Source organism: Malaclemys terrapin, chromosome 2 (genome assembly GCF_027887155.1).
Source record: "Malaclemys terrapin pileata isolate rMalTer1 chromosome 2, rMalTer1.hap1, whole genome shotgun sequence".
Classification (NCBI taxonomy): Eukaryota; Metazoa; Chordata; order Testudines; family Emydidae; genus Malaclemys; species Malaclemys terrapin.
Window position 1 is genome coordinate 24101532 of NC_071506.1, and position 15701 is coordinate 24117232.

At 43.4% G+C, this 15701-nt stretch overlaps 1 protein-coding gene across 2 annotated transcripts in view; it reads right to left on the bottom strand.

Moving 5' to 3' along the window:
* Positions 1-6744: 6744 nt before the first annotated feature.
* The window catches only part of COL14A1 (collagen type XIV alpha 1 chain), a 165668-nt gene continuing 156711 nt past the window's right edge, over positions 6745-15701 (bottom strand). Inside the window, exons 46-49 of one of the 2 annotated variants that reach the window (XM_054019188.1) lie at positions 10109-10186; positions 9067-9222; positions 8156-8235; positions 7624-7711 (exon numbers count right to left, since the gene is read on the bottom strand). In XM_054019188.1, the coding sequence (XP_053875163.1) occupies positions 8198-8235; positions 9067-9222; positions 10109-10186 (272 nt within the window). In that variant the 3' untranslated portion in view covers positions 7624-7711; positions 8156-8197. Of the gene's footprint in view, positions 7712-8155; positions 8236-9066; positions 9223-10108; positions 10187-15701 lie in introns of both variants that reach the window. The other variant, XM_054019187.1, reaches the window with a different exon arrangement.

The window sequence follows — 15701 nt, forward strand, 5'->3', positions numbered from 1 at the left end:
TTATCATCAGAGGACACACTAGATTCACATATATTAACTTGTGTGTATGTAGTACTTTGATTATGGTAAGCCAGTAAATCTCACCTCAGTTTTAATATTTGCTTGACTAAACTGTAAATATAGGCTCACGTTGTGAACCACAATACATAAATTAATTTATAATGTGAAATATTACCAATACTCATTGTATTGCCTCTAAGTTATCCTCTAACTTGTGTATTAAAAGGATTTATGTGTGGGAGGAGGAAGGGAGAATTGTTCCATGGTGGTTGATGCCAATATTTGAAAAATATGGAGCAAGAATATAACTAGCACAGTGATTATATACTGCAACTGTTAATCCCGTACATGGAGCAAAGAGTCCCGATGAGCCTCCTCATTCTGAGGGAGGCTTGAGTCTATATTACTAATCTAAGAATTATTTGAATTTACATTATAGTGGGGTTATTAATAAGGGGGCTTCACTCTGGAGATAGGATTAGTTTACCTTGCAGTGAAATTGAAATTTTATTATATTTGATGTGTGTGTGTGTGTGTGTGTGTGTGTGTGTGTGTGTGTGTGTGTGTAATGGTTGACATGTGTCTGACGAAGTGGGTATTCACCCACGAAAGCTTATGCTCCAATACATCTGTTAGTCTTAAAGGTGGCACAGGACTGTTGCTTTTTACAGATCCAGACTAACACAGCTACCCTTCTGATGTAATGGGTTGAGTTTATCAAACTGATTTAAGGGTTTTAGACACATCTATTAACTTTAATGTGCAATGTGTCTAAACCCCCTAGACTGCTGTCACAATCACAGTCTATGTACATAATATATTTGTACATAATATACACAACTACTAGTAAGCATTTTTGACATCCTGAATCTTTAATTCATAATGCTCTAGTTAACCTGTTAGGAAAAACATTTCAATTTTATTTTAGGATCATCCCAAGTAGACCTTAACCAATGATAGAATATTATCTACTGCCAGTCACTCAAGAGTTTACTGATTCAGTGTGGGATGTAATTTTGAGTACATTTAGTTAATGGGCCATTCTCAAACTGATGTAGCTCCCTTAACTTCTGAGGGCGCAATGCTGATTTACGTCATCTGCAGAGCTAAGAATGGCAGGCTTGTTATAAGCAAAGTATATGCTGTAAAGCATTGGTAACATCATACTGTATGCTGCTTTAGACCCACTTTTCTAAGTAAAAAACCTTTCAGCAACAACAAAATACAACACACATCATTGAACTCTAATGAAAGGTAGAGAGAGACCATCTTCTGGTCTTTTCATAGTTTCTGTATATCTGGTTTTGGAGCTTAGATACCAACGTGATAGGCACCTGTGACAGGTAAATAATTCCCTCTGAATTTTTCAGTGTATGTTCTCTGGGGAAACCTCTTTAGAAAGGCAAATCTGTAGGCTGGGATTTACTGAGGTGTACCTTTGAGCTGGCTAGTTACATGAGTGGCAATGCAGACCAGAAAAAATCCCTTTAATGAAAGGAAACCAGTTGAGTGGATTTGAGTTTATTCAGCATTGAATCGAAAGTCTAAAGCAGATCGATAGCACTCTGCCTTGCATCTGACTGACTATACATTTTACTGCTCAACTGCTCTTTGTGTAGACAACAGTATATTAATTTCCTAGCCTTGCAGTTACAGTAACATGAATTTCTTTCTAACTCAAACATTAGAGACTGTGGTTTTAAGTAGGTTTATTGGGTTCACTAAGTCCTGCCCAAATCTCATACAAATAGAGATATCCTCTCTGCACAATATTTCTACAAAATTCTGATTAGTTTATTTTTGCTGCTGTTTCATCTGGTCATACTACTAGCAAACTAACTTCAGTTCAATATAGTTGGTGAGATTCTCTGGATTTCATAATGAAGTTAAAAATGTTTAAGTAGTACTTAGAAAAGGTTCAAGTGTTAGCATTAGGAATGTTTGTATTTTGAATTTTGTTACAAGGAAAGATGCAATGGCCATCTTCAAAATGTTAAAACAAGTACTAATGTGTGAAAATACTTTAGGAGCCTACCAACTACATACAAACATTTTTGGACACATTTTTAGAGCTCTCGGGCTCAGTATGCATTCTAAAGTTGTTAGGGCCTAATCCCAATAGGGATATTACCTGATTAAGGACTGCAGAATTTGACTCACTATAGCCCAGCATTTTAAAAAAAATTGGTATAACTGTCCTCTGACATCTTAATGTTATACTGGTACCTATTTGCTATACAGAATTAGTTAAAAACAGCTCATACAAGTGTAACCCCCACAAGGAGATTACATAGATTCCTGGAGCTCTGTCTGCTGGTAGTTCAGGGAGGAGGAGCCAAGGCAAACTCAGAGTCTGCCCGACAACCAATAGGGAGTGAGATGCACCTCCCAGGCAGTTCAGGAAAGGGAAGAAGCCATTTTGGAGGAGTGTGGAGCCAGCCCGGGCAAGGGCAGAACTGGCTGTGTGGGTTGCTGGTGAGTCCCAGGCCTGCATGCAGGGTTCCCCCTGAGAACAGGCTTCTAGGGACCTGACAGCAGATCCCTCAGCTGGGTTTTCCCTTCCCACTGATGATTCCCAATTTGTAGGGTTACCATACGTCCGGATTTTCCCGGACATGTCTGGCTTTTGGGGGCTCAAATCCCCGTCCTGGGGGAAATCCCCAAAAGCCGGGCATGTCCGGGAAAATCTGGAGGGCTCGGTGGTGCTCGGCCGGGGCCGGCGGTGTGGGGGCGGGGCCTGGGGCATGGTGCCGGGCCAGGGTCACAGTGCCGGGCAGGGCGGGGAGCCGGGGGCGCGGTGCCGGGCCGGGAGCCGGGCCTGGGGAGCCGGTCAGCCGGGGCCAGGGAGCCGGGGAGCCGAGCCCGCCGGGAGCCGGGGAGCCGAGCGGGGAGCCGGGGGCCGGCAGTGCTGGGCGGGCCGGGGGTGGTCGGCCGGGGCTCCAGGGCCCGAGCCGACCCAGGCTGGAAACGCCGGGGGGCCAGCCTGGGCCGCGCCTCCTCCCCCCACACCCCCGTTACCTGCTTCAGGCTTCCCGCGAATCAAATATTCGCGGGAAGCAGGGGAGGGGGAGGGGTTGGGGCGGGGCTGGGGGCGGGAGCGGAGGCCCGTGGAGTGTCCTCCATTTGGAGGCACAAAATATGGTAACCCTACAATTTGTAGTGTTTGCTGGGAAATTTCCCCAGCCAGGCTGGGTTCACCCTCCAGCTCCCTAGGTGAGACCAGTCACCACATGGTCAGCTCTGATCTGGCTGCTAGTCCAGGGAAGCTGCCTGCTGAGTGTGTGACTAGAGGCTGGGCTAGGAGGCTACAGTTTGGATGTCAGTGTAGTTGTATAACCTATACCTTGAGCCCTGCACCCCTTTGTGGTGAGGGGAACAGGGCTGCCTGGGGAGGGGGGGGGCAAGTGGGGCAGTTTGCCCCAGGACCCACAGGGGCCCCCACGAGAATATAGTATTCTGTGGTATTGCAACTTTTTTTTTATGGAAGGGTCCCCCGAAATTGCTTTGCCCCAGGCCCCCTGAATCCTCTGGGCGGCCCTGAAGGGGAAATCCTGGGACCGACACAGCCTGATTCCTGTTTGAGGAGGATCGCTGCCAGCATACAGCAGCCCCTCTGCAGTGACTGATGAGTCCAGCGTCATCTTCGAATCTGAGGATCATTCCTGGAGTTTGTGAGTGCACCATCTTTTAGTTAGTCAGGGAATTTGTTTTGGGGACCCCCTAGTCCCTGAACTGTGTCCTCAAGCCAGGGAGTAAGGGTTTGAGGATTTTATAACCAGCTGCATATTACACCAGTGGAGGGATTTATCACCTCCTCTCACTTGTGAGTCCTTTGGGCTGTACTGAACCCAGTCAGCCACGCTGCTAAACCACTGCAGAGAAGAATTTTATAAGTCATCAAGGGCCCCAGCAAAGTACACGTACAAACAGGACACTAATTTTACACTTGTTACATCAAGTCATGGGTATTTTCAGTGTGGGCACCGGTGACCCTAAAAATAGTGTTTCACGCTGTTATGGTGTATTTGTCTCCTGTTTAATATAATTATTGTGTTGAATATATTTTTATGTGTTTGTGTTATTTCTTGGAAGTCTCCAACTATCTGGCAAGTAAGTGGGGATTACTCTGTAGTCAGAATTTTCTGCCCAAGCTGCCCTGGTGACCCTGCCAGGAAGGAGCGAGGGGGGTGGAGGCACCGCCAAATAATTTCATAGGAAAAAAAGATACACCCTGCTTAGTGGGTGGCGGGATCTAAAAGAACCCAGACTTGTCCATCAAAACCTATAAGCGGATTGCCATTAAAGGAGGTAACCAGGTGGAGAGGGGTGCTACACAGGGAGCTGCCTGTATGTGCATCTCTTATAATTTGCTAATGAATCTATAAACTAGATCATGAAAATAACTTCAAAGGTGTAGTTGGGAAAGTTAGTATTCAATACTTCTTCATATTAATTTGTCTGGAAGAAAAAAAATTATTTCGGCTAGTCTGTGGGAGGCAGACTTGAGTGTTTTCTGGCAAGGAATTAATATCGTTGAATGTGCATACATCCTGCCATGAAATGTAGTCAGTCAATTATTCTATGCCATTCCACCATTCTTCCGTAAAATGCAAGAAGTCCCAGAGAGAAATTTACCGTGCACCCTCTTCAATCCCCCGCTTCATAACTTACCCTGACCTAATTGCAGGAGAATGGTAAGAATTAGAGGGCTAAGAAATAACAATGCAGAAATTAAAGTTCAGAATATAAACATACGTGGTTATCTTACTGGGAAGAGCACTGGGAGATGAACAGGGATGGCCTTACTCCTATGTATAAATGCTCTGGTAAATTGGGGCCTAATTTTGGGCCATAGGTTTTTGAGACAGTACAGCAAAAATATACAACTTTGTTGTAGATTAAATGCCAATGAGTCACCTCCCTTCATCTTGATGAGCTAAGAGGACGCACCATGGGGTGCAAGCAGAGACTGACAGTCCGTAGCTGGATGAGAATGAACACACGCTGGCCTTTTTCAGGGGAAGGAAGACGAGCTATGCTGAACAATAACTCTGCTGTCAGCTGCTTCATCTTTGCCATGCAATCTCTTAGCCCAACACACAGGCATTTAAGAAGCATAAGCATAGACAAAACATAGTCCAAAGCGAGCAGTTGTGGATAAGAATTAAAAATTGGAGTAATTATTAAATTAGATATGTTTCAGAGTAGCAGCCGTGTTAGTCTGTATCCGCAGAAAGAACAGGAGTACTTCGGATGCATCCGAAGAAGTGGGCTGTAGGCCACGAAAGCTTATGCTCTAATAAATTTGTTAGTCTCTAAGGTGCCACAAGTACTCCTGTTCTTTCTATTAAATTAGAATGTTTTTACAGTGCCTAGCACAATGGCGCCTGGGTCCATGATTAATCACTACTGTAATACAAATAATCTTGTTTCTGAGAGGTTTGTAAGTAGTCTTAGGCATTAGTCCCTATGTCTATTCCACTGTAGGTACCCATGTAGCTGGAGAATTTTTGAAAGCAGTGTGCATTGGTCCACACATGAGTCCTTCCTAACCTCAAGCCTCAAAAAAGTAGATAAAGGCCAGGACGGACCAACTGCTTCACCTGCTGAGTACTGCTTGTCCATCACCCACAGTGGAATACACATAGGGATCAGCCCTCAAAGAGAAGATTAACTGGAGGTTCTTTGAGATGTGTGGTCCCTATCTGTATTCCACTCCCTGCTCTCCATCCCATCTGCTTTGGCTCATCTTTCGATTCGTGGTAGAGAAGGAACTAGAGAGTGGTCAGTCTGCCCAACCCTTGCTCACCTCATGCCCCCAACCGAGGAGATAAAGGGCACCAACAGACACAGCTTTCAGAATTCCCGACTCTGGACACATGGAGCACATGACTACCCACAGGTAAGGACCACACATCTTGAAGAACCTCCAATTACTATAAGGTACACAACTTACTCTTTTTTAATCCTATAAGAGGTTTTATCATTAAGATTAACATAACTGTTGCTTACTCTGGTCAGAACTCTGATTTGAGTTGTAAAATGGCAAAATATATTTATGTGCATTATGTGACAAAATGGCCGATGTTAGATGTTAGTGTGGTGGGTTCTGCGCTTTTCTTGGCAGGGGGCTAAGATGCCACCCCTTACCCCTGGTCTTGGGGTGCCAAGGGCCCCAGCTAGTTGCCCAGGAAGGTGGTAAAGGAGGGAAGCAGAGGAGGGGTCTGGGTTTGCTCCTTACTCGGAGCCCCAGCCCCTCTCAACCCCTGTGGGTTCTTACCCTCTTCCCCCTTGGGTGGGGTACTTTCAATCCTTAGACGCTGGGGGAGGGAGTCTCCCTTCCCTTCTGGGGCAGGGTCTCCCTTACTTCGGTTCTCTGGTCTTTCAAGTCTCACATCACACCTCCAAGCTCCAGTCCTCTCTCCTTCCTCCTCCTCTCTGTCTGTCTGAAGTAGGGGGATTTTATTAGGTTCCTGACAGGGCCTTAATTTTCACATTCTGACTTCTGATTCATATTTAGTCTTCTACTAGTAGTTTTCAAGTAATAAATACAAATTTAACTTTAACTGTGCATTTTGTAGAGCAAAACAAACAAGTGTCCATTCTACTTCTTTTGTCATTATGATACTACACTGAAGGCAAAAATAAATGGTTGTAATTGGAAAGTATCTATATTCTGCCTTTACATGCTGTCATCTGAAGTTTAGTCAAAATATTTGGAGCTAAAATCAACAAAATGGAATGTTAACTTATAAAAGTTTGCAACCTTTATTTCCGTACAAAACAATTGAAATAGGTTCACAATAAATTATCAGCATGTTCCCATAGAACATTGTGTATTTTGAATAGATACTGTGAAAAAAATCCCATTAACATAAGACTTTTTTGTGAAAGGATGTAACAGCCAGGTATAAGGAAACCTACTAAATATGCATCTCTTCAGTGATAAGGTCCCTTCCAACCCTGATAGTCTATGAATTTAGTAAGGTTACTCTGCTAGGAAAGCAATTTATCAAAATATTAATAGAACAAATCATATGGAGAAACATGGACAGCAAGATACTACTGAATTAACTTTTCTGAATTGTCTTAATTACACCAGCTATTGTGATGCTTTTTTTTTTAGATACAGTTTGAATAATGTGTCAAACAGTACACAAGAGTCTCAAAGGTCTATAAATGACCTTTTAATCTTCTAGCACCAACCCACTAAAATACTAATAGTTTCTGGCATGCAACATAATTACCATTATTTGTTCTGTTGAGGTGGTTGTGTACAATTTTTTTCCCTTTAACATATGAGCCTGTAACCATTTTCCAAGATGATAATTTAGGCAACTGGACACAAGCCTAAAACTATATGCACATAAATTTCACCTTTTAACAGTTCCTTAAGTGTTTTTTTCAATTGCCCTCTTGCGTATTGGAGCATTCACACTTCTTTTTGATATTTGCCTTCTGAAACGACTAATTCCAGGAGATCTCATTTCGATGGCGTCCATCTCTTCCTGAACAGGAGTAAACTCTGGTTGAGCAAGATGAGGTTCTGGATAGGAGGACTGGGGATATTGGGCTGGTTGGGGGTAGGACCCATGAACTATATAGTGCTGTTGCTCACCATCATAAAGTTCCTCTGGGTCATAGATTTGGTAGGAGTTATGTGGCAATTGAACTACTGGGATGTCTTGATCAGTTGTATCACCGTATCCACCTTGACCCACCACCAGCAAGAATATTTATATGGTTACCACAAAAGAAGGGGAGCAGAAAATTAAAGTAATAATTAGGAAATTGGAATATTACATCTTTTTAAATATAATACATTTAATTCACAAAAAGAAACACTGAAAACATTTAACACAATTAATAAGCAGGAGAGATTGGAAACAAACCTACCACTCGACAGCCAAGTTAGTTGGACACCATCACCAAAAATTACACCATTGTGCTTATTATTTACTAAAGCAATTTGTCTGCTTTACTAGATTCCAATTATGTCCTAAAATCTATTATTAATGGACAGAAAAGGTCAGGCAAATTTTAATTTTAACAGAGAAAGGAAGAGAAGTGCATAGACAGCAGTAACATAAAGTCTGTTAGTGGCGGTCAATATTGTTGATGTAAAGTATAGGGCAGCTCAGTATTCATTTCTGACCTTCAGCCAAATGAAAGGAAAAATGCAACCAGAATGAGCCTTTCACCTTCTGGAGTGGAAGCCATTGTAAGGGATTGGGCCTTCAAATCGGAAATGAACAATAGAGGGTGGGGGTAGAGAGGAGAAAAGGATGGGGAAGAGACGAACAACAAAAATATACAGATCAGTAAAACATACAAACTAAACTATCTCATATATTACATTTGTAGTGACTAATATCTTACTAAAACAGAAAATTAAAATTAAAGTCCAGTATCATGATTGTGTCGTTATTCCTGTTAATTTCCTTCCATTGCCTCTATATATTATAATGGAAAACACTATGATACAGGATCCCTAAATGTTACAGAAGGGATTTTAGAAAAGATCCTGTTTTCTGGATTATGTTTCATTGGTTATTGATGAGCACGTGCATCCTTCTTTCAGGTTTCAGTAGTTTTTGTTTAGTAGAGTTCATGCTTTCATGCTATATAGAAGCACATGAATGAGGAAACTGGGTAATATGTTCAAAGACTACAAGACTCCACTGCCACAAACATTAGAAAATGGAGACTCAACAAATAAAACATTCAGTTGACATGTAGTGGACGCATACAATCTGACAGTGCCACATACACACACAGGACAATACTGATGCACTTCATTCATGATATAGGCTTTCTGAGTTTGATGTGAATTTTCTTGTTTCTTACTCGGTTACACTCTTCTCTTAGTATAAATCCATAAATTAGAGGAGAACTAGACCCATAGCTTTTCAAGGGGTATCACATTTTAATGCAAGGTTTTATCAAAGGCCTCCATTATTTTGGCTGTTGGTAAAAGCACTACACTTCCTTCTCATCCCACCCCATCTACAAAGCTGACTCCTGAAGGCTGAATAAAGACTATTTACACTGAAGAAATGTACTCACCTCCCACATCATACCCAGCACAAGAAGAAGGATCACAGTAGCCAGGTTGGCCAGAAGGACCCTGTGGACCAGGAACACCTGTATGACCAGGTGGGCCTCGTTGGCCTGGGGATCCTGGTGGCCCTGGGCTGCCAGTTCGACTTTCACCAGAAGGTCCTGCATAAAGTACATGCATGAAACAAATAACTAGCATCCTCAGTAAAAGCACTGCCTTTAGAGCACCCTGGCAGCACTAGAAGCACCTGCTAGGATACCATGACTCTGAGAGTGCTATAAATACCCAGAGAGACAGCTTCACTAACGAGAAAGGGACTCCTGGGAACTCCCCCAGCAAACTGGGAAGAATTTTGGGTGATTTCCCTACTGCTGATGAGCCTCACATACTGTCTGGATACTGCTAAGTCCTCCCTACCAGAGAGAGTTTTGTTTTTTATCCTTAAAGTTTATTATAATACTTCTGATGAGCAAATGTTTTGCAGTTAAGGCTCAGCAGATTGCACCAACTGTCAGGTAACTCTTTAGGGAGGATAGTCCAGGCTCCCTTACCTCCTCCATTTCGTATTACACACATGGAATACTCTACCTTTCTAGCAATATACTCAGTGTGGGAAATCCTGGCCCTACTGAAGTCAAATCTATTTTTTCCATTGACTTCAATTGGGCCAGGATTTCACCATGTATATTTTTCCATGAACTTAGTATAAACCTTTCCAGCAGTCATAAATGTTTCAGTAAGAAACCAAATGCAGCCTCTCCTTATTCCACAAAAACACATGTCCTGTGGATGAGGGGTTTATTGCAGGCAAAGGGAGAATATGTATGTGACTGACAGTGTCATCATGTTGTGACGCTGGGTTGTGATGTCTTGACACAAGCATTGTGACACTGAGGTGCCCAATATAGATTTGGGACATGAAGGGTCCTGCCGCCTAAGCCTGCAAGGTGCTCGACAGACCCCTGAAAATCTCAACTGGCCTGCAAATACTAGGATGGGTTACAGCTGTGTGTTAACCCTAAGAGCTCCGGAGAGTGATAACTTTACCTGCAGGCCCTGGTGGGCCTCTGGGCCCTTGTGTTCCAACACCCGGGTTGCCTCTTTCTCCTTTCTCGCCTGGTAAACCTATTGAAATATTAACAATCAGAACAACAGCTTGAACATAGGTCTTTATAAACCAGCTGCTTGTCTCACTCATCTTTCCACAGACTGGTGTTTAGTATTGAAAGGAGTGGGATCCCATTTCTCCCTCCTGCTACAGACAGTCTACCAAAGAGGTCAGAACTCTCCTAGGGCCTGCTCCCAGTATGGTGCCAGCAGGGTAAAGAGAGAGGAAGCGCAGGCCACACTGCCCAGGAGGATCAGCAGAGAAGGTGCAGCAGGGGGCCAGCAAAGGTGGCTTTAGGCCTCTCTACTTCCAGCCTGCCCCAATGCAGCCTCTGGAATAAATTAAGAGGAAGCCACAGCTGTCTCTGTAGTGTGCCGCAGCCCAGAACATCCAGGCCACTATGTGCTTCACCAACTCCCTGCCCCTAAAGCAGGACCTGTGTTGATCCTATACCACCCTTGCAGTGGCAGGAGTCCTCAGGGGGCCACTGCAGCCCCTTTAAGAACAATGGAAAGAACCTACAATGAGGTACAGAATCTGGTCCCAAGAACAGGTAATAAGGCCCAGTCTGAGGTCACCAGTTCTGATGTCTCTCCTGCCATAGCAGGTGAGTTAGGTACCTCCACCCACACCCCTTCCAACATGGCTGAACTTCCCCTGAAGATGTCAACTCAGTATCTGACCTATGTCATAGGAGACCATATAGCCAGTGGGGTAGACAAAGCCCTACATTAATATAGTTTTTTAATCTCCTGAACTACTTCTATAGCATCCTTTCATACACTTGTTATAAAGCAGCTATCCCAACATAAGAAAATAACTTAAGAATGGCCATATTAGGTCCAAATAATGGTCCAACTAGCTCAATATCCTGTCTTCCAACAGTGGCCAAGAGGTGGGGCAGGGATGGGGGCTTGGAGGAAGGGGTGGAGTTGGGACAGGCCCAGGGCAGGGGGTCAAGCACCCCCCTGGGTAGAGAGGAAGTCAGCGCCTATGCCAACATCTAATGCTCCCCATGCCTTGTGTAGGAAGCCTAGGAGTCCACTGGGCAGCAAAGAATGGGAATCACACAAGCTGGCATGCTAAGCTGGAGTTGCTAAGCTAGCCAATAGGAAACACCAAGGAGAGGAGCATAGCCTAAGCCCTGCCCTTCAAAGGGAGTTGGGCACCTAAGTCTGGGCCCAAGGGAGGCACCTCCCTCTGCTTAAAGATTCACAGCCATGAACGGCTGTGACCCTAACAAACCCTCAATGGCAAGTAGTAAAGGGATCACTGCTCTGTAACAGTAGCCCCTGACAGGCCTGACATACTCATTTGTAATGGATAGAATCCACTACATCTCTGACATGGTATTTATATATAAAAGGGTCATGTAAGATCCCAAAACCAAAACCAAAGCCAGGATCGTGCTGGTCATGCATATCATTGTGAATGTATGTACTCATGATGTTTTAAAATGTTATGGCTATGTACTGACAGAATGCCCTGACGGTTTCTATCAAGGTATTATTCCCAATGAAAAACTGGTTTCCTGCCAGACCAGCTGAAATGGTCTGTCTGTTGAAATATAAATTGAGTATTGGCTCATTCACAATCACCCCTTTGAGCTAAATGCAGAAGGAGGGCGGTGAGATGTAACAGGAGGAGAATAGCAGGGGGAAAAGAGCTTTCTCTGGGCTGTGGGGTGCGCTGCCTTCAAAGGTATATTGGACTATACCTGGGGACAGGGACGGCACCCTGTTATCCTGCACTTGAAGATGTAATTGGGCAGTACAATTACATTAATGATAATGGGATTCCCAACCTGTCCTGGTTGGAAACACTGCAAGAAAGCTTTAGGAGAGAGATAGGGTGACCACCTTTATTGGATGGAAATAGGGGAAAGCACATGAAAAATAAGGGACATCTTAAGAAAACGCCATTTCTCTTCACATATCATGTATTTTGCTCTCAAGTGTATGTTTTTACTCCCCTCGAGTATACAATGCAATGATCATAAACTGCCATTTAATGTTTAAAATGGTCAAGGAACATCCCTTAAAATAACAGGTTGTCACCCTACTGAGAAACTACTTCAGACAAGAATTTTAGACTGTTTAAATAAAATTAAGTGTAAGCATGTTATACTTCTTGTTTTATATGTAATCATTTTTGTTTCTATTATCCTTCCTTGGTAGCTCTTAAATCTTAATCTTTGATAACAAACATATGGTTGTTTCACTATAAATATATCTTTGTGGCGTGGCGTTATAAAAGACCTAATCATGAGTTCTACCAGTTAAGCTATGTTTATACTATTCCATTGGGAACAGGGACTCTGGTAAAATAGTGTGTCCAGTGACGGGCTGGATACTACAGGGGATGCTTTCAGAGGGGCTTAGGATTTGGGGTGCAAGGCAAAGGAGGGGCTGGCAGACTGAGGACTTTGTTCGGGTGGCTAGCAGACTGGTGGTGTCAGGGACCTGACACCTAGTTATTCACAAACGAGTCTCTCTCTCAGGCAGGTTGGTAACTGGGCATCTTTCAGTCCCGAGAACCCTGAGATAGCGTCACACGCTTCTCATGGAGTTAGGCACCAAAATCCTTTCTACAAAATAAAATAAAATAAATAAGTGAGGATGCAGCAGCCCCCCTTACAACTGTTAGCCCAGTGGTTAGAGCACTCACGAGTTCATAGATTCATAGATTCTAGATTCATAGATTCTAGGATGGAAGGGACCTCGAGAGGTCATCGAGTCCAGTCCCCTGCCCGCATGGCAGGACCAAATACTGCCTAGACCATCCCTAATAGACATTTATCTAACCTACTCTTAAATATCTCCAGAGATGGAGATTCCACAACCTCCCTAGGCAATTTGTTCCAGTGTTTAACCACCCTGACAGTTAGGAACTTTTTCCTAATGTCCAATCTAGACCTCCCTTGCTGCAGTTTAAACCCATTGCTTCTTGTTCTATCCTCAGAGGCTAAGGTGAACAAGTTTTCTCCCTCCTCCTTATGATACCCTTTTAGACACCTGAAAACTGCTATCATGTCCCCTCTCAGTCTTCTCTTTTCCAAACTAAACAAACCCAATTCCTTCAGCCTTCCTTCATAGGTCATGTTCTCAAGACCTTTAATCATTCTTGTTGCGCTTCTCTGGACCCTTTCCAATTTCTCCACATCTTTTTTAAAATGCGGTGCCCAGAACTGGACACAATACTCCAGCTGAGGCCTAACCAGAGCAGAGTAGAGCGGAAGAATGACTTCTCGTGTCTTGCTCACAACACACCTGTTAATACATCCCAGAACCATGTTTGCTTTTTTTGCAACAGCATCACACTGTTGACTCATATTTAGCTTGTGGTCCACTATAACCCCTAGATCCCTTTCTGCCGTACTCCTTCAAAACCCCCTTCTACCAGATGTGGGGCAGAGATTTGAACCCCCGACACTAGGCTATAGGGGTACCCGGGGAAAGATCTCTCTCAATCTCTCCTGTTGAAACTGTTCCACTTTTCACTACCCGTACCATCATTTCGTGCAAGGCCTTATGCAAGATAGGTGGGGCACTGCCTAGTATGAAGATCTCCCTGGAGCTTAGGCACTCAGGCATCAGGACCAAGGTAGCTGTGCATGTGCCCAGCAGCAGAAATTTGGCTACCTTAGGGATTTTACCAGAAGAAATGTAGGCATCTAGGGAATGTAGGCACCAGCTGAGCAGGGATTAGGTTTGAAATTTTGTGCCTAAATCCTTTTGTGGCTTTAACTCTTTATGTCTCACCCATGAATGTATGGCAGTCAAAATCTTTTAAAAACTCACTACCATTAAAAATAAAATGCTTCTTTTAACTGTGCGCAACGATTAAATTCAGTGCCTGTGGCCACCTCACCACTTGATGGCTGTAATGCAGTGCCGCTTCTTCGACGTCAGGGGGTAACATTAGACTAAGGCCTATGTCAGAACGTGTTAAATGTGTTACCAATGTTCCTTTTATCATTTGAGAAATATTACCAGAGTACACCCCAATCCCTGCAGCCCTGACCTGGAGATTGGAATTCACGCCTCTCTAACAGCTAGACTTGATTACTGTAATTCTTCATTTCCTGCCAAAGTGTATTGGCAGACTATCATAGCAACTCAACAGCCAGGATTCTGACCGCTTAGCATGCAACTCCTACTCCGGAGTCCTCACACTGGCTTCCAGGATGATGTCATGTTCATTTTTAAAGTCTTGCTCTTCTCATGACCAGTGGCTGGGTTCTGTTTTGCTTATTTGACATTTTCCCTCAGCTTACTAAGCTCCTTAGAACAGATGTTAACATTTATCCCATTGTTTAAAGTCACAAATGGCCAGGGTAAAATTTTCAAAAATGCCCAAATCCCATTCTTAAAAGTAACTTAGGTCCTAAAATTCCCAATCCTATTAAAAAGCAATGGGACTTGAGCTTCTAAGTTACGCCAGCACTTTTGAAAATGTTACCCCAGTGTTCTTTCTTCTGCACTTCTTAGCAAAGCAATAGTTTGCCTGCTGGTCTCAGGGCTCCTGAAGTTCTATCCCTTTTATACGTCTGAGCGGAAGACTTCTCTTTGAAATCTAGCATTTGGTTACCATGTAACCTTCAATTTAATTGTGAAATGCTATGAGACACCTTGTGTGAATGGTTTTATTGTACTGTATATGTGGGAAGTAGTTCCAGATTGAACAGATATGCTACAACCCACACAGTAATTCCTGCGGGAGCCTGCCACAGAAGCATGCTAAACAATACTTATGTGATCGGGGCTGAATTCCTCCTGCTTTTAAAAATGAATTCCTCGTGCCAAATTTTAGCTCTGGATTCCAAATGCAAAATATTTTCTAGGTATTACTGAGACAGTTGATGTGCCATGGTAGTTGCAAAAAAGGGGACTGAACCCTTCATTGCACTGTTAGCTTTGCTGTGGGTATTACAGCAAGGCAAATACATTTAAACTGCCACAATAGTACATGAGAGAGACCAGGTGGAGGAGGCAGTATCTTTTATTGGACCAACTTCTGTTGGTAAGAGAGACACGCTTTCAAGATTACACAGAGCTCTTCAGGTCCGGGAAAGATACTCAGAGTGTCACAGCTAAATACAAGGTGGAACAGACTGTTTAGCAGTAGTTAATATATTTTCACAGAGATCATTCAAGATGAAGTGAGATCATTAACTCTGCAGTCATAATTTTCACATTCAACAACAAACACTTTGTCCAAACATGGGAACAGCCATGGGTACTTGGATGCTTCCCTAGTATGACAACCTCATCATGGGCCACATTGAGGAAGAATTTCTGGACAAACACACCATGCAACCAATGATACACACCTAAGAGACATCAATGATATTTTCATTCTCTGGACTGATGACCTAAAATCCCTCAAGTATCAGAGGGGTAGCTGTGTTAGTCTGACTAAGTGAATATTCACCCACAAAAGCTCATGCTCCAATACATCTGTTAGTCTTAAAGGTGCCACAGGACTCTCTCTTGTTTTTTAAAATCCCTCAGATTTCCATCTCAACTTCAA